The 19,293-nt window shown below is 42.4% G+C and overlaps 1 protein-coding gene across 1 annotated transcript in view; it reads left to right on the top strand.

Moving 5' to 3' along the window:
• LOC309561367 (cytochrome P450 4B1-like) overlaps positions 1-19,293 on the top strand; it is an 81,072-nt gene that overhangs the window by 40,640 nt on the left and 21,139 nt on the right. Inside the window, exons 8-9 of the mRNA XM_082265247.1 lie at positions 5,199-5,389; positions 6,663-6,796. Coding sequence (XP_082121373.1) covers positions 5,199-5,389; positions 6,663-6,796 — 325 coding nt within the window. The remainder of the gene's footprint in view (positions 1-5,198; positions 5,390-6,662; positions 6,797-19,293) is intronic.

Raw genomic sequence — 19,293 nt, 5'->3', positions numbered from 1 at the left:
TTTCTTTACAATCACTTTAATAAAATACTTCACTGTGCTTCTAGGCATTGAGAAAGCCTTTGAATATTTTTTTTTTGTATCCATCTCCTGACTTGTGCCTGTCCACAACTTCATCCCAGAGATCGCGGCGACAGTGCATTACCACCCATAGTTGATGGTTTGCGTCAGTTTGCACTAGCAGGGACTGAGATGCTCCAGGAAAGCTATTTTCATGCTTTTATGCTAATCAAAATGGCCATAGCTGATCACAGTTGAAAGTCACATGGCTTTGTGTGGCATTGAGAAGGTGATTAGCTGTACCCCATTGAGTGTACAAGTCATTTTTAGGAGGGGGATAATCCTTTTTTCAACTCAGTGATTCTGTTTTTGAATTTTTAAAAAACATTTCTGACATGTTGGTGCTATATATTTCACTTGTATGTTATAAGCTGCACAGAGTAAATGCAGCTGGATAAAACAAAAACAATGTCTGTCTTCATTTCAGGTTTGGGTCTATGTCCTTTAGCAATGGGTTTAATCTGAACGCAACAGTTCAAGGCTGGCAGCACTGGGGTCCTTGGTTTGACCCCTGGCTCGGGTACTATCTGCAATGAATTGGCATTGGCTCGTGCTGCTTGCATGAGTTTGCATGGGACTGATGTGAATGTACAGTATTTAAAAGCACTGCATAACTTGGCGCTATATGGTTGTCTGTAATGAATGCAGTTGTGCATTCCATCCCTGCACAGCAGCTCAGACTGAGAGGGAAGATCAGAACTAGGAGCTAGTCGTGGTTTGCTGTATGCAAATGTGCTTCCAAGGAACATCCTGATAGAAGTAAGCAGTTTAACCACTTGCCGACCACCCCACGCAGATTTAATGCGGCAGGGCGGCTCGGCTGCGCAAAATCACGTAGATCTACGTGATCTCGTGCACGTGGTCTCGGCAGTGCGCCGCACTCCCACTGTGGTTAGACACAGCGGGAGGCAGCCCACGGGAGGAGCCACGGCGATCGCCGCCGGCCTCCCGCCATCATCAGAGAAACTGACAGAAGACCCGCCTGCTTATGTAAACAAAGCAGGCAAGTCTTCTGTCACACAGGCAGAGAGAGATCAGGAGTTTCAGCTAAGCCTGTGCCTTTCACAAAGCCCCCCCCCCCCCCCACAGTGCAGTGAGTAAGCACAGTTAGGCATACATTAACCCCTTTGATCACCCCCAGTGTTAACCCCTTCCCTGGCAGTGTCATTTATACAGTAACAGTGCATATTATTTAGCACTGATTACTGAATTAGTGTCACTGGTCCCCAAAAAGTGTAAAAAATGTCTGTTAGGGGTCCGATCTGTCCGCCGTAATGTCGCAGTCCCGCTAAAAATCGCTGATCGCTGCCATTACTAATAAAAACAAAAAGAATAAATAAAAAGTCCAAAAATCTATCCCGTAGTTTGTAAACGCTATAACTTTTGCGCAAACCAATTAAAATACACTTTTTGGGATTTTTTTTTTACCAAAAATATGTAGCAAAATACAAATTGGCCTAAACTGATAAAAAAAATATGATTTTTTTAAAAAATTTTTTATTGGGAATGTTTTACAGTAGAAAGTAAAAAATATTTTATTTTTTCAAAATTGTCGCTCTTGTTTTGTTTATAGCGCAAAATCTAAAAAACGCAGAAGTGATCAAATACCACCAAAAGGAAGCTCTATTTGTGGAGAAAAAGGGACATCAATTGTATTTCGTTACAGTGTCGCAGGACCGCGCAATTTTTTGTTAAAGTAACGCAGTGCCGAATCACAAAAAATGGCCTGGTCATTAAGGGGGTAAAACCTTCCAGAGCTGAATTGGTTAAGGAAAGCTAATGAGTTGCCTATGTGTTTTGTTTCCCTTACACTAGGTTCACACTAAAAAGTGGTGCAGGAAACCTGCGTTCCATGCACGTTTCCTGCACTGGGTTTAAACGTTAACAACATCCCAAGACCCAAATGCAGTGCGTTTGCATGTACCAGATTACATGGTACAAAAGTACAATGCGATCAGGTTGCAGTGCCTTTACAAAAGTAGGGCATTCACTACTTTTGCTTCTATGCAGTGCGATTTGAGCCCATTCAAAATGAATGGGCTCACATCGCACTGCACTGAATTGTATGTCAATTTCACAGGAATGTGCAGCGTGTTCCTGTGCGATTCATAATGTGAACCGGGGCTTATTATGCAATGAGCAGACTGAGGGTGGGGAGTCTTCACCCCTGTTATCCATAACTCTAAAGCTGGCCATACATTGTACAATTTTCTTATTCAATTTCCTTTAGTTTTACCTTCAACTATATAGTGCAAGGGCCTAGCCTAGGAAAGGCAGGGTATGGCCAGCCTAGGAAAGAGAGTTGTGTGACCCTCCTGGATGTGCTGCCTGTTAGAGGTATAGGAATCACAAAAATGGCTGAACAGAATTACAAATTCTTTGGAAGATAAGACAGTGTACAATGATGTATTCCCATGGTGTATTTAGCTATTTGACTTGGATTAAATTTCAAATATTGGGAAAAAAAAGCATTACGGAAGGGATAAGTATGGAGTATGGAGTTAGAATCTGTGTGGGTTGAACTCCATAGGGAAGGAGAAAAGGGGAAAGTAATTGTGGGGGTTTGCTATAGGCCACCTAACCAAGGGGAGGAGGTAGAGCTGGAATTCTTAGCACTAATGAGTAAAGTGGCAAAATTGGGATCAGTCATCATATTAGGGGACTTCAATTATCCCGACATTGACTGGGATGAGGGGACTACACACTCACAGAAGGCCCGCCTATTCACAGAAACCTTACTGGATAATTACATGTCACAGTTGGTGGACTCTCCGACTAGAGAAAATGCAGTCCTGGATCTATTGATCACTAATGACCCAGACCTAATCTCGGAGGTAGTAGTCCAGGACAACCTGGGCTCTAGCGATCACAGGATGATCACATTTAGTGTAAATAACAATATAACAAGGCAAGTGGGGAACATAAGAACCCTAAACTTCAGAAGGGCAAACTTTCCAAAATTATACTCCTTGATGGAAAGGGTAAACTGGGACCAAACCCTGGGATCACTGACCACAGAGGAAAAATGCGAATGCTTCAGGAACATATTAGGCAAAGGCATCTTGCAGTGCATTCCTATGGGAAATAAATTTAGAAGAGACAAAGCCAAACCTGGCTGGCTAAACCGTAGCATTAAAAAACTTATTAGGGGAAAAAAATTGGCCTTCATGAAATATAAATCAGAGGGCACAGTATCGGCTTTCGAGCAATACAAGGAGGCAAATAAGAAGTGTAAACACGAAATCAAGATGGCTAAAATCAACTTTGAGAGACAAATAGCGGAGGATAGTAAAAAAAAACCCAAAGAAATTCTTTAAATATATCAACAGCAAAAAAACTAGGGCAGAGCATATTGTACACATAATTAGCGATGATGGGGGGATGGTTACAGAGGACACTGAAAAAGAAACCGTGCTGAATGCTTTTTTCTCGTCAGTCTTTACACAGGAAACGGAGGGGTACACTGACCATGACTGTATGGTTAGTAGTAATACACAGGACTTGCCACTATGGCTAACAGAGGGTGAAATCAGGGAAAGGCTGGATAAACTTAACATAAACAAATCACCAGGCCCGGATGGCGTACATCCGAGAGTACTCAAGGAACTTAGTAAGGTTATATCTAGACCATTGTTCCTGATCTTTGCTGACAGTATTAGGACAGGAGATGTACCAGGGGATTGGAAGAAAGCTAACGTGATTCCGATATTCAAAAAGGGCCAGAGGCATGTCCCGGGAAATTATAGGCCTGTCAGTTTGACATCAATAGTATGTAAACTTCTGGAGGGGATGATAAGGGACTATATCGTAGAGTTTGCTAAAGACAACAACATCATCAGCAGTAATCAGCACGGGTTTACAAATGGGCGTTCTTGTCAAACCAATCTCTTAGCATTCTACGAGGAGGTGAGCTGTGAGCTAGATAGGGGGAGACCAGTGGATGTGGTGTACTTGGATTTCGCTAAGGCGTTTGATACAGGTCCCCACAAGCGCTTAATTTATAAAATAAGGTCTGCAGGCATCGACCGCAGAGTTTGCTCTTGGATACGGAATTGGCTTAAAGGGCGTGTCCAAAGGGTGGTAATAAACAGCGAATACTCAGACTGGTCTGAGGTTGTAAGCGGGGTGCCCCAGGGCTCAGTCCTGGGACCAACCTTGTTCAATTTATTCATAAACAGCATTGAGGACGGGATCAGTAGTGCGTTATCAGTTTTTGCAGATGACACAAAATTGGCCAGGGCAATAACTGCACAGCATGAAGCAGATATCCTACAGAATGACCTGGACAAAATTACAGAGTGGGCAACGACATGGCAAATGAGGTTTAACGTGGAGAAGTGTAAGGTTTTGCACTTGGGGACTAAAAACATAAAAGCACAATACACTTTAGGAGGGGAACCCCTGGGGGAATCAAAAATGGAGAAGGATCTGGGAGTCTTGGTTGATGATAGATTAGGCAACAGCATGCAATGTCAAGCGGCAGCTGCCAAAGCCAGCAGAATATTAGCATGCATAAAGAAAGGGATGTATTCCAGAGATAAGACTATAATCCTTCCACTTTATAAAACTCTGGTCCGTCGCATCTGGAGTATTCTGTCCAGTTCTGGTCGCCAGGCCTCAGGAGGGATGTGTTGGAGCTGGAGAGAGTCCAGAGAAGGGCAACTAAACTAATTAGGGGATTGGAGGACCTTGACTATGAAGAGCGTCTACAATCGCTCGATTTATTCTCCCTGGAGAAGAGACGTCTGAGGGGGGACATGATAGCAATTTATAAATATCTTAATGGGGATCCCAGCTTAGAAAAAAAGCTGTTCATTCGAAGGGATTGCATGAGGACTCGAGGGCATACAATGCGATTAGAGGAGAAGCGTTTTAACCTCAGGCAACGTGGGGGGTTCTTTACTGTTAGGGCTACAAGATTGTGGAATTCTCTACCACAAGAGGTGGTTTCTGCGGGTAGTATGGTGGCTTTCAAAAGACTCTTAGACTTACATCTCAAGGATCAGAACATTCAGGGGTATGTGAGATGATTACAGCCACACACACCTACACAGGTTGAACTGGATGGACTATTGTCTTTATTCAACCTCACCTACTATGTAACTATGTAACTATGTAACAAGTCATGTATATATTTGTAGGATGAGAACGGTCAGGGTTTGTGTGATGAGGACCTGCGTGCAGAGGTGGACACCTTCATGTTTGAGGGACACGATACAACGGCCAGTGGGATCTCCTGGATATTCTACTGTATGGCCAAATATCCAGAACATCAGGAAAAATGTCGGGAGGAGATTAGAGAGGTGCTGGGAGATCGGAACACCGTGGAATGGTAAGAACTTACTATTATGATTTTTATTACCATGTTTATTGCTGGTTTAACCACTTCTTTTATCCCCTAAATGAACAGGCCATTTTTTGCGATACGGCACTGCCCTGGACCTACAATCTCCTCCTCCTCCTATCTACCATACACACCTGGCCCAGAAGAGGGAAATAGGGTGAGCGTGTTACCTATTGGTTTCACTGTGTCAGGCTCATTACTCACCACTATCTCACCTTTTAAAAATCACCCATTCACGTTTTTAATAGCACTTGTAAGGTGGTTTTTATACTAATTTGCCTATTGTCATTGACACTATTGTTCACTATTATTGTATATATATGTGTGTTTTTACTGGCACCGCCATCAGGCATTAAATGTTTTATGACACTTTGTGCACTTTTCTTATCTAATAATTTTATATGAGTAGCCATTTATACTATTTATTCTGCACTGAGCACTTTATTCTCAGGGGGTGTATGTCAATCCACCCCCTTCACTAGTCTCTTTAGCACTTCACTTACCACTGAGACAATCTTTCTTGTGCACACATAATTTGTGGGGGGGTTTTCTACCCCCCTTTGTTTTGAAACACTGCTCAAACAGGTAGCGCCTTATACAAACCTTCCTTCTTCCTTCCATATATTGCACCCCATTGCACCCCTGTTCTTCAGGGTTGGGTTTGTGGCAGCTCACACCTGTATCCATATTTTATTCATATTTAAGATATTCCATAGCGCTGGTCACTTTTTGTGTTTTAAGGAGGGATGTTTGGTTTGTTCACAGAGCCCAAAAAAATGTATTTTTGTTGACAGCATCCTCAGTCACTTAGCAGTATGGAGTAATCAACGCCATCATGCTATGCCTTATGATAGACCTTTTGTAGCACACAAAGTGGGCCTATCTTTTGGCAGCTTTTCCTGAAAATAGGAGATATAAATATCCAAATTTCAGTGCTACCTGCTGGTGAAATCGTGTATTACAATGAGACCAATAATACAACAATTCTTTATCTATTTTTATTCCGTAGAACAGAGGAGAGGCATATATGAAACCGCCAATCAGGGGTTAGCTGCAGTCAGAGATCTGATAGGGTTGTTATGGTTGCAGACTGTAACATTTGTTTTTAACTGTTTTTAACAATCTTGTAGGAATCTGGTTTTTGTCAGAGTTACCACAGCGTGGGCCTAAGCAGAGAGGGGTTTTTCTATCTAAACTGAAAATCATCAAAATGCTTTTGTGTTGACCATCTGTGCTAATATTTTATCTTCTGTTTGATCAGGGATGATCTGGCTAAGATGCCGTATACCACTATGTGTATTAAGGAGAGCTTGCGTCTGTATCCACCTGTACCTGAAGTGGCTCGTGAGCTCAGCCAACCAGTCACATTCTGTGATGGGCGAAGCCTTCCTAAAGGTCAGTCATCATTCCACATTTGTTAAATATAAAGTTATTTTCTTATGTGATAATTTCACCACGATTTACAAAAGCTTATTTATAAAATAGATATACAGTACTGTGCAACAGTTTTAGACAGGTGAAATTAAATGCTGTAAAGTAAGAATGCTTTCAAAATATATATTTGATTTTTTTATTTTTATCAATTTACAAAATGAAAAGGAAGCGAACAGAAGAAAAGTCTAAATCAAATCAAAATTTGGTGTGACTGCCCTTTGGCTTTAAACCCGCATCAGTTCATACACTTGCACTCTTTTTACACTTGCACAAAATCAGGGATTTTGGAGGATTAGGAGTCAGGTGTATAATTAACCAATTATACCAAGCAGCTGCTAATGATCAACAATTTCATGTAGGTGGAAACACGGTCATTAACAGAAACAGCTGTGTAGAAGGCTTAAAACTGGGTGAGGAACAGACAAAGGCCCCTTTCACACGGGCGATCCGATCCGATCCGCCTGTCAGTTTTTAAGGCGAACCTGATCGGATGCTCCATGCATCCCTATGGGGCAGCGGGTGTCAGCTATCCGATCCCATCCGTGAAATCCGGATGGATGGAAACCCTATTTTCCATCCGTCTGGAGGATGGGATCGGATGAGAACGGACAGGCGGTCCGTTCTCATCCGATCTCCCTATAGAGGACAGCGGGGATCTGACACAGAGTGGAGACGGAGCTAGCATCCGCCTGCTCAGCGGGGATCAGCGGGTCGATCCCCCCGCTGAGCAGAACGGACTCCGTCGGGCGGTGCGCCCGTGTGAAAGGGGCCAAACTCTGCTACTAAGGTGAGGTTTTGGAAGGCTGTTTCATGTCACAGGTCACACACCATAGCAAGACTGAGCACAGCAGCAAGACACAAAGTAGTTATACTGCATCAGCAAGGTTTCTCCCTGGCAAAGATTTTAAAGCAGCCCAAAGTTTTAAGGTGTGCTGTTCAAGCTCTTTTGAAGAAGCACAAAGAAATGGGAATGTTGAGGACCATAGATGCAGTGCGCAGCCGAGGAAACTTAAAGTGGCCCCTTTTCTGATTGGCTCACTAAACTTGATTGACAGGAGCCAATGGCGTTGCGCTGCCATCTCAGCCAATCAGGAGGGAGAGTTTCGGGCAGCCGAGACACTCCTGCAGCATCGCTGGATAGAAATGGGCTTAGGTAAGTATTAGGGGGGCTGCGGGGGGGGGGGGGCTGCTGCACACAGAAGGCTTTTTATCTTAATCCAAAGAATGCATTAAGATAAAAAAAACCTCTGACTTTACAACCACTTTAATGCAGCAGATGAAAGATTCATCTTACATCATGCTTGCTTCCCTTGGAAAATGACCGGCATTGCTATCAGTACAGAACTGGTGGAAACCAGTGGGACCCAGGTACACCCATTTACTGTCTGGAGAAGTCTGGCCAGAAGTGGTCTTCATGGAAGAAGTGCATCCTTAACTATGTATGAAAACATTTCAACTGGGGTACAGAAAAATGGCAGCAGGTGCTCTGGACTGATGAGTCAAAATGTGAAATATTTGGCTGTAGCAGGAGGTATTTTGTTTGTGAAGGGCTGGAGAGCAGTACAATAATGGGTGACTGCAGGCAACAGTAAAGAATGGTGGAAGATCCTTGCAAGTTTGGGGCTGCATTTCTGCAAATGGAGTTGGAGATTTGGTCAGAATCAATGGTGTCATCAATGCTGAGAAATACAGGCAGATACTTATCCATCATGCCATATCGTCAGGGAAGTGTGTGATTGGCCCCAAATTTATTCTACAGTAGGACAGCGACCCCAAACATATTGTTGCCATTTTTTACTTAAGAGATAGGATAACCGGATTATAGCAGATCTTTGATGGAGGACAGACTCACACAGGCACCATGCTTTAGTTTTCTCAGGAACACACACTGCAGTTTCTGCTGCCTCTTTTTTCTCTTTTTTTTTTTTAGTGAGTGCAACTTTATTTAAACACTTCCTGGTTAACAAACAGACAACATATTCATATGACTGTAGATCAATGGATAAGCTGTATAAGGGCATATAAACAAAATGTCATATATCTTAACACCCCCACTTGCTCTTATACTGCTTATGAAAAAATAGTTTAGTACAGTTACATCATTTTACTCTCTATACTCCAAAAATATAACTCACAAACCTATCAAGCTTAAACTTTGTTATTGGTTTAGTCATAACATCAGCTACCATTTTATCCGTAGAACAATACTCAAGATCTATCTTGCCTTCACTCAGAATAGACCTAAGGAAATGGAATTTAATGTCAATATGTTTGCATCTTTGATGGTAAACTGGGTTCTTTGCGAGAGCTATCGCACTCTGATTGTCTTCAAAAATCTTCACTGGCTCAAACTGACATTCACTGTCCAATTCTCTCAGCAGTTGTGCAAGATATAGACTCTCCTGTGTGGTTGCAGCTAATGCTATATATTCAGCTTCACATGAAGATAGTGCAACTGTTGGTTGTTTCTTTGATTTCCAAGAAATCAGAGGTCCATTTTCAGTCAGGCTAAAACAATATCCTGTTGTGCTTCTCCTATCAATCTGGTCTGAGGCCCAACTGGCATCACTATAGGCCTCTAGTTTTAACTTTTCTTTACATTTTCTGTAGCATAGTTCAAAATTGACAGTTCCTTTCAAATATCTCAGTACGTGTTTGGCCGTGATCATGTGTTGTACACTTGGTTGTGAAAAGTGTTGGGACAGTTTGCTTATAGTCCAACTCAAATCCGGTCTTGTACACGTAGCCACATAAATCAAACTGCCTACTATCTCCTGATAGCTTTTTACATCTGCAAGTTCACTTTTGTCGTCGAAATCTAATTTTTGTTCACAAGGAGTAGATCTCGGTTTACAATCTGACATACCAAATCTTTCTATCATTTTCAAAATGTATCTCTTCTGATTCATCTTCACCGTTTCATTAGTCTGTCTAAAATCAATGCCCAAAAAATAGTTCAGTTTTCCAAGATCCTTCATTTTGAATTTTGTCGCAAGTGTTGACTTCACATCATTGAGTAGTTTTTCATTGCTTGCAGCAATGATGAGATCATCCACCCATATTAGTAATATTGCTTGTTCATCTCTGTTCTGTTTGACATAAACACAATGGTCTACAGAATTTTGTATGAATGCATTTGAACATAGATAATCATGTAGCATCTTGTTCCAGTTTCTTCCCGATTGCTTAAGACCATACAGTGACTTTTTTAGTTTGAGAACTAGCTTTTTATTTGTGTCATCTTTGATCTCAAAACCTTCTGGTTGGTCTATATATATATCACAATCAATTGGGGCATGCAAGTAAGCTGTCTTCACATCCATTTGATGCAAGATTAAATCATATTGTGCTGCCATTTGCATCAAAATGCGTAATGAAGTAAAATTCGCAGTTGGAGAAAAAGTTTCCATGTAGTCGGTTCCCTTTACTTGATTATAGCCTTTTGCCACAAATCTGGCTTTGTACGTTTCAGTTCCATCTGCATTGCTTTTTATTGCATACACCCATCTACCCCCCACTGAATGTTTGCCTTCTGGTAGTGTGGTCAATTTGAAGGTATCATTCTCCTTTAGTGACTCCATCTCATCTTTCATTGCATTTAACCAACTTTGTGACTGGGGTGTTTCCATAGCTTCTCTGAAGGTCTGAGGTACATCATGTGCTCTATAGCAGTAATCTATGTTCATTAGTACCTGATCATCACCAACAGATTCTAGTACATAGTCATTTAAATACTGAGGAGTTTTTCTATTTCTTGTAGGGTATCTTGTACCATGGTCTTCATCGTTGTCCTCTACAATCTTCTCTAAAGAATCTGGGGTCTCATTAGTCATTGGACCTGATACAGGAATTACACTCCTTTCCTCATAGAAATCATCATTATTGTCCAACAGCTCAGTCTGAGTTTGTTTCTCGATTACATCCTTTTCAACGAATTTTACTAGTCTGTGCTTGAAGACTTTGCCAGTTTCAGGGTAATACACTAGGTAAGAAGGACTATTTTTGTCATATCCTACAAAAATTCCTTTTGTGCATTTTGGATCCAGCTTTTTCTTATCGTGTTTGTATGCAAAACATTTTGACCCAAAAATCTTCATTTTTGATAAGTCTGGTTTCTTCCCTGTCAGTATGTTGTATGGCGTTTGCTTCAAACGATTGTTAAAACATCTATTTCGAATCATAGCTGCTGTCATCACTGCATATGTCCATAACTCTTTTGGTACTTTGCTCTCTATTAGCATACATCTTGCCATCTCTATCAGTGTTCTCCAGTTTCTTTCAGCTGTTCCATTTTGATGTGGTGAATAAGGTGCTGAAGTCTCGTGTCTTATGCTCTTCTTTATGAGTAGTGACTGGAAGTCATTCGATGTGAATTCGGTACCATTGTCTGACCTCATTCTCTTGATGATCCCATAGGGGGCAGTATCAGCGATAAACTTCTCTGTGGCTAGAACTGTGTCACTCTTGTTTTTCAGAAAGTATACAAACACTGCACCAGAATAATCATCAGTGAATCCTATGACGTATTTGAATCCGTCCTTTGCAACTGGCTCTATAGGACCTGTTAAATCTGTGTGTACTAGTTCAAGTGGGTATTTTGCACGGGTGTCAGGCTCCCTGTTTCTACTCTGAGCAAATTTCCCTTGGATACAAATCTCACAATTCAGGTTGGACTTATCAACCTTACCTTGGATCTTCATTCCATCTACTAGATTCTGTAGTTTCAAGATATCATCGTAATTACAATGACCTAGGATTTCATGCCATGTCTGAATATCATAACAACCGTAACAACTGTCATCGCATTCCTTATAGGTGTTCAAATAGTAAAGCCTGTTGTATTTCTTTATAACAAATTTTGTACCATTCTTATGGATCAGAATACTGTCATCTTGTCTGAATTCAACAGACGCCCCATTTCTTGTTGCTGCTTCAACAGAGAAAATGTCTTGTGGATATGTGGGGATAAACAATGCGTTCTGTAGCAATGTCCTCCTTTGTCTTCCCTTACTGTCCATTAGGTATACCTCAGCGTCGCCTCTCTTGAGTGCTACACCGGAAGTTCTTTTCCCATCTGCCAACTCCATGTAATGTTTCTCTGGCTTAAACGAGGTGTCAAATCTTTTAAATTTCTTGATGTCTGTGATAATATGCGATGTTGCTCCTGTATCTACCATCAGGCTTTTTATTTTGGGATTGTTTAACTGGTCTTCACTTATTTTAAAAGCAAATGTTTGTTCTGTATCATCCACTACCTGCTTTACATTGTCTCGTGCCTTTCGTCTGCACAATGTCTCACTGTGAGTGGAGCTCTTGCAATAATTACACCAATTTGTCTTCCTCTTATTCATTTTGTATGGACATGCATTAGCTTTGTGACCTTTCTGATGACAACTGTAGCAGACAATGATGTCTTTCTCCCTTGTTGGTACAACAGGGGTGCTGATTTTCATTACATTATCAGTGCTTGTGCTGCTGTGATATTTTTCAGTGTCCTCAAAAATCCTTAACTGGGTTTTAAAGTCAGTAAACGTCATATCTTCTTTACCTTGTGTTATGTGGATTGCAAATGGTTTGAATGATTCAGGCAGGCCTTTAAGAATCATAGCCACTAATAGTCCATCACTGAGGGTCTCTCCTGCATTTCTAAGTGCTGTAATCGCTGTTTCTGTGCGTATGATATAGTCTGTGACACTTTCACATTCAGACTTCTGAAGAGATGTTAGTTCTGTGTATAAATTTATGATACGTGGCTTACCTTGGCCAGCATAATGATCTCTCAGGATTTTCAGCGCTTTTCTTCCATTATCAGTTGCTTCTCTCATTATAAGAGATAGACTTTTATCATCCAGGAATTGTATTAACTCAGCATAAGCTTCTTCATTCTTATTCCTGTCTTGCACAGGGTCTGTTTCGTCTGATGGTTCCTGAAGGATTGTTTCTTTAAGATTCATCAAGCGCAGATGGCCTAGGAATTTTGTCTCCCACAGCTCATAATTTTTCTCATCTCCATCGAAAAGCAGCCTGTTCCATCGGCTTGTTCCCTCTCTCCTGGGCCCATAACCTGTTGCCATTTTTTACTTAAGAGATAGGATAACCGGATTATAGCAGATCTTTGATGGAGGACAGACTCACACAGGCACCATGCTTTAGTTTTCTCAGGAACACACACTGCAGTTTCTGCTGCCTCTTTTTTCTCTTTTTTTTTTTTTAGTGAGTGCAACTTTATTTAAACACTTCCTGGTTAACAAACAGACAACATATTCATATGACTGTAGATCAATGGATAAGCTGTATAAGGGCATATAAACAAAATGTCATATATCTTAACACATATAGCCATTGTCATTAAGAACTATCTTCAGTGTAAAGAAGAACAAAGAGTCCTGGAAGTGATGGTTTGGTCCCCACAGAGCCCTGATCTCAACATCATGGAGTCTGTCTGGGATTACATGAAGAGACAGAGGGATTCGAGGCAGCCTACATCCACAGAATATCTGTGGTTAGTTCTCTAAGATGTTTGGAACAACCTGCCTTCAAAAGCTGTATACAAGTGTACCTAGAATTGATGCTGAAGGCAAAGGGTGGGCACACCAAAGTTTGTTTTTATTTGGATTTCTCTTCTGCTCATTTCCTTTTTTTACTAACTTTGGTAATTGAGAAAATTAAAAATATTAACCCTGCTATTTCTGAACGCTTTCTTAATTTATAGCATTTTCACACCTGTTTAAAACTTTTGCAAAGTACTGTATATTCAAAACACTCTGCCCAAGAAACCAAGTGGAATATCTGTTTACTTTATATGAGGATTGTAGCAGCTCTCCTGTAGACTCTTGTGAGGATGGGCACATATTTTACTGCTTTTGGGGTGATATACAGTAATTACCAAAGTATTCACAGTGCTTCACTTTTTCCACATTTTGCTATGTTACAGCCTTATTTCTAAATTGATTAAATTCATTATTTTCCTCAATGTTCTACAAACAATACCCCATAATGTCAACGTGAAAGTAGTTTGTTTGAAATCTTTGCAAATTTATTAAAAATAAAAAACAAAAAAAAAAAAAATCACATTTACATAAGTTTTCAGTCTTTGCCATGACACCCAAACTTGAGCTCAGGTGCATCCTGTTTCCACTGATCATCCTTGAGATGTTTCTACACCTTGATTGGAGTCCACCTGTGGTAAATTCAGTTGATTGGACATGATTTGGAAAGGCACACCCCTGTCTATATAAGGTAACAGTGCATGTCAGAGCACAAACCAAGCCATGAAGTCCAAGGATTTTGGACATTTGGGGTGTATGATACATATCTGCAACGGGGTTACCCATTTATGCCTAAAAATATAAATACACCTCTACTGTGTTTTAATTTAGATATCAGCCAGGCATATACCACTCCTTGGCGGCTATCTGTCCAAGGTTTTTCTACCGTTCAAGGCAGGGGTTGACAAATTTTCTTTGAATCTAGGAGCTAGCTAAAAAAGTTAGGAGCCAGTTTTTAAAAAAAGCTGACCCGTCGGCTGGATTCTCCTGGTGTCAAATACCCCTACCTGTTTAAGGATTTGCATAACATATCTTTTTCTATCTCTGTATGGAATTGATACTCTAATAACTGCTGTATAATTTATATATGGTTGTGAGCTTGTTTCTCAAGCCACACCCCTTTTTATATGTATAATTTTTTTCTTTTCTTTCTTGTCTTTATATGAATTGAAATAAAAGCTATTTTAACTACTTCAAGTGCCAACAAAATCCTTGTCTCCCAAACCTTCGTTGTTATAAGTCCAAGGAATTGTCTGTAGACCTCCGAGAGAGGATTTTATCGAGGCACAGATCTGGGGAAGGCTACAGAAAAATGTCTGCAGCACTGAAGGTTCCAATGAGCACAGTGGCCTCCATCATCCGTAAAAGGAAAAAGTTTGGAACCACCAAGACTCTTCCTAGAGCGGGCTGCCTGGCCAAACTGAGAGATCGGGGGAGAAGGGCCTTAGTCAGGGAGGTGATAAACAACTCAATGGTCACTCTGTAGAGAGAGGAGAACCTTCCAGAAGAACAACCATCTCTGCAGCACTCCACCTATCAGGTCTGTATGGTAGAGTGGCCAGACGGAAGCAACTCCTCTGTAAAAGGCACAGGATGGCCCACCTGGAGTTTGCCAAAAGGTACCTGAAGGACAACATTCTCTGGTCTGATGAAACAAATATTGAACTTTTGGCCTGAATGGCAAGTGTTGTGTCTGGAGGAAACCAGTAACCGCTCATCACCTGGGGCAATACCATCCCTACAGTGAAGCATGGTGGGGGCAGCATCATGCTGTGGGGATGTTTTTCAGTGGCTGGGAGACTAGTCAGGATCAAGGAAAAGATGAATGCAACAATGTGCAGAGACGTCCTTGATGAAAACCTGCTCCAGAGCACTCTGGACCTCAGACTGGGGCGAAGGTTCATCTTCCAACAGGACAACGACCCTAAGCACACAGCCAAGATAACAAAGGAGTGGCTATGGTACAACTCTGTGAATGTTCTTGAGTGGCCCAGCCAGAGCCCAGACTTGAACCCTGATTGAACATCTCTGGAGAGATCTGAAACTGCCCAAGAATTAGGTGTTCCAAGCTTGTGCCTTTCATACTCAAAAAGACTTGAGGCTGTAATTGGTGCCAAAGGTGCTTCAACAAAGTATTGAAATATTGAGCAAAGGCTGTGAATACTTATGTACATGGGATTTTTTTATTATTTTTTATAAATTTGCAAAGATTTCAAACTTCTTTCACGTTGTCATTATGAGGTATTGTTTGTAGAATTTTGAGGAAAATAATGAATTTAATCCATTTTGGAATAAGACTGTAACATAACAAAATGTGGAAAAGGTGAAACGCTGTGAATACTTTCTGGATGCACTGTATACCTATCTGTTGTCTATCCAGTAAAAAATTATTTAATTAGCGAGTTGAATTATCTAGTCCAGTACTTATTTTATCAGCACATGATTAGATAATTGACATGAACATTTACATAATTTGTTGTGTGAAGATTCTAAGTTACTTTAGTAAATTAGCTGAATTAGCTAACATTTGAACATCAGTGTGAAAGTTTTATGTTGATGATATTTTCAGCCAATCAGCAGCAAGAGATTAGATTACTCTATGTCGGGGGGCAGGGCCGTCTTTACCGCAGGGCAAACCGGGGCAACTGCCCAGGGCCCATTCCTTATTGAGGGGCCCAAAGCAGCTGCCGCTTGAACCCGTACATGGATGATGCAGAGCGCACGGAAGCTGCATTCCCCAGCAAGCCAGCAGAGAGGGGGCGGGACTGGGAGCTCCACTGATGCTCTGATCCCCACCCCATGCATCCTGTACGTTCCATCAGAGCGGCTGTAGGGAGAGCAGTGATCGGAGAGGGAGCCCCACCCCCAGACCTTTGTATTCCCCTGCCAGTTTAGAGGGGGGCGGGGGTCAGAGCATCAATGGAGCTCCCATTCCCACTTCCTTGCTGTATCCTGTGACTGTCTGGTAGGATTAGAAGCGCCAATGGCGGAACTACCAGGATCGCAGCAGTCGCACTTGCGACTGGGCCCTGGTGTTCCGCCAATGTGGGGGGGCCCTAAGACCCGGCATCTCCCCCTGTAGATTCGGCCGTTAGTTCACTATTCAGTAGGGGCGGAAGGGGGCAATCGGCAGCTCTGCGGTGCCCGTGAGCCATGGGATCCTTTCATTTGTATGTACAGTGGAGAGGGGAGGGGCCTCTGTGGTTGCCAGCTGTCTCGATCTGCGGAGCTGAAGATCAGAACACTTGCTCCTACTTCTGCAGAACATCCCCGAGGCGGAGCCTGCTGAGGCATGCATTTTGATTGGGTTGGACTCTGGGAGGGGGTGTGGCCAGCCTCGAAGTTGATGGTGCCCAGTCCATGTTCTGGTGCAGGTACGAGGCTCAAGCTGCATGGACAGAGAGACCTTGTGAGAGACTGCAGCGCACGGTGGAGGATTCCAGGTTGAAAATGTGCAGCAGGTGACGCTTCTCTAAGCAGCAAAATTTGACCATATGGAGACCCTGAGATTCCCTGGATTTAAGTTAAGAGTGAAGGTGTGCACACCTCCACCCTTAACCAAAATCCAGGGAACCTCAGTGTCTCCACCACCAGCCAATGTAAGGTTTTGTAGTCAGTAATCAACATTACAGATTTCATTGATTATTATTGTGACTAGGACTACAAATGGAGATGTTCCTAATATGTATGAAGATGTAAACAATTGCTAAAGTCACCATATATTGGACTGCTTTTTTTATTTATTGTTAATGTGAACGTGGATATTTATTTGGGTTTATTATTATAGTTTATAATAAGCTACAATAATAAATCCAAATAAATATCTGTATGTTCACATTACCATGAAAGTAATATAAAAGTACAGTCACAGTATATATGTTCTCTTTAGCAATTTTTCACATCTTCATGCATGTTATGATAATATCTCAAATAGCATCCTAATGTCCTAGTGACAATAATACATGCAGTATAATCGCTAGCCCTGGGCACTCAGAAAATATGCTCCAAATCTCTCATGGGGTGTCCTGGGACCCAAGTGATGTACATGTCAGAAAATTTAAACAGTAAACTTTAGATACAAGGAAAGCTTCCCCCAACAAATAAATATGTTAATGGAACGCTTCTTGTAGAACCACACCGAAAATAAATGAATGCCCGTCCCTAATTAAAGTACATGCCCCGCCTACAATGGCTTTCTGGACATGCAGGAAACCAGGATGTCCCTAAAAATATTTTTTAAGTGTTGGCAACTATAGGGGCCTCTGACCCTGGCAGGTATTGGCTTCAGAATACAAGTCGCTCTCCTTGTACACTGAAGCCAATACCTGCCCAGGTCAGAGGCCCCTACCCCTTTCCACTGTATAGACTCGGGAAGTGAACTGCTAGACAAAGGGAGATCCTGCAGCTTTTGGGCACCACAGAGCTGCTGATCGCCCCCTCCACTGCATAGTGAACTGCAGCTGAAGTGAACTGAGATGCAGGGGGAGATGTTCAGGTGAGTGGCCATGGGATGAAAGTTGGGGGTGGGATACAGAGATGCACTGGGGGTTGGAGGTCCACGTCAAGTGGGTACAGAGCAGAGATGTGGTAGGCCCCTTTCACATTGACGGACTGATTATGTCTGCCTGTTTGTTTTTCAGATGGACCCGATCCGTCTATCTGTTGCTCTCTGTGCTCTCTGTGGAGCAGCGGATCTTAGCAGACATGTGTCTGCTGACACCCCCTGCCATTCAATCCAATCCTGTCTGCTAAAAAAATATTGATGGGGGTCCATTCTCTATCCATCCGGTTGATCGGATCAAATGACAGGTGGCCTGTTTCTATCCGACTGCTCCATAGAGAGCAGCTGGCTGTCTGTGTCCGCTCTGCAGAGCAGACATGGACCTGTCATCCGTTTGCTCAGCAGAGAGATCCCCACTGAGCAAGCAGATCCCACTGACGGGTGGGTGTGTGTTTGTGTGCCGGGATTACAAAGGCTTGCTGGGGCATGTGGAGGCATACTGGGGATAAAGAGGATTCTAGGAGGTTTGTGGGGGTACAGAGGATGCTGGGAGGTGCAGAGGTGTGTGGTAGGTGCAGCAGGTGTCCGCAGCCTCTGACATCTCCTGTACCATGTCCGCAGCCTCTTACCCCTCTCCTGTACCATGTCCGCAGCCTCTGACCCCCCTCCTGTACCATGTCTGCAGCCTCTGACCCCCCTCCTGTACCATGTCCGCGGTCTCTGACCGTCGCTTGTACCATATCTGCAGTCCCTGACTGTCTCCTGTAGTATGTCTGCAGTCTCTGACCATCTTCTGTAGTATGTCTGCAGTCTCTGAGGCTCTCCTGTAGTACGTTTACAATCTCTGACCCTCTCCTGTAGTATGTGTATTAATGTGCCGCTTTACTTGCGCAATTATTTGGGATTGCTCCACTGCTCAGTCAGTGGTAATATTGTGCAATTAGCTGTAGCAATCAATAATCAGTTGACAGTAGTGATCCGCTGTAATCTCTAGCAACCAATCAGTGAGCAGCAATAATGTGCAGTAACCTTTAGCAACCAATTGGCAAGCAGAAACAATGTATTGTAACCTCTAGCAACCAGTCTGTGAGCAGTAAGGATAGACTGTAACCTCTTGCAACCAACTGTAATCACTGCATGATCTGCTGCAGTAAACTGATTTTGAGTCTACCTGCTATTTTTATGTATGTCCCAAGAACGGAGGTGGGGGGGGGCCCAAGAAAATTTTTGCCCAGGGTCCAATCAATATTAAAGACGGCCCTCTCGGGCGGAGCCAGCGGCCGGCATGTGAGGACGTGCTGAGTGAGAGCTCCAGGGTTCGTACGGTCATTAAAAACCTGGAAAAGTTATGGAATTCTGAGATGACACTTTCCAGGCCTGGAAAGGTTATGGAAAAGTACGATTTTACA

Source organism: Pelophylax lessonae (genome assembly GCF_965119305.1).
Source record: "Pelophylax lessonae genome assembly, chromosome: 8".
Lineage (NCBI taxonomy): Eukaryota > Metazoa > Chordata > Amphibia > Anura > Ranidae > Pelophylax > Pelophylax lessonae.
This window is presented reverse-complemented; position numbering and strand designations above follow the sequence as displayed.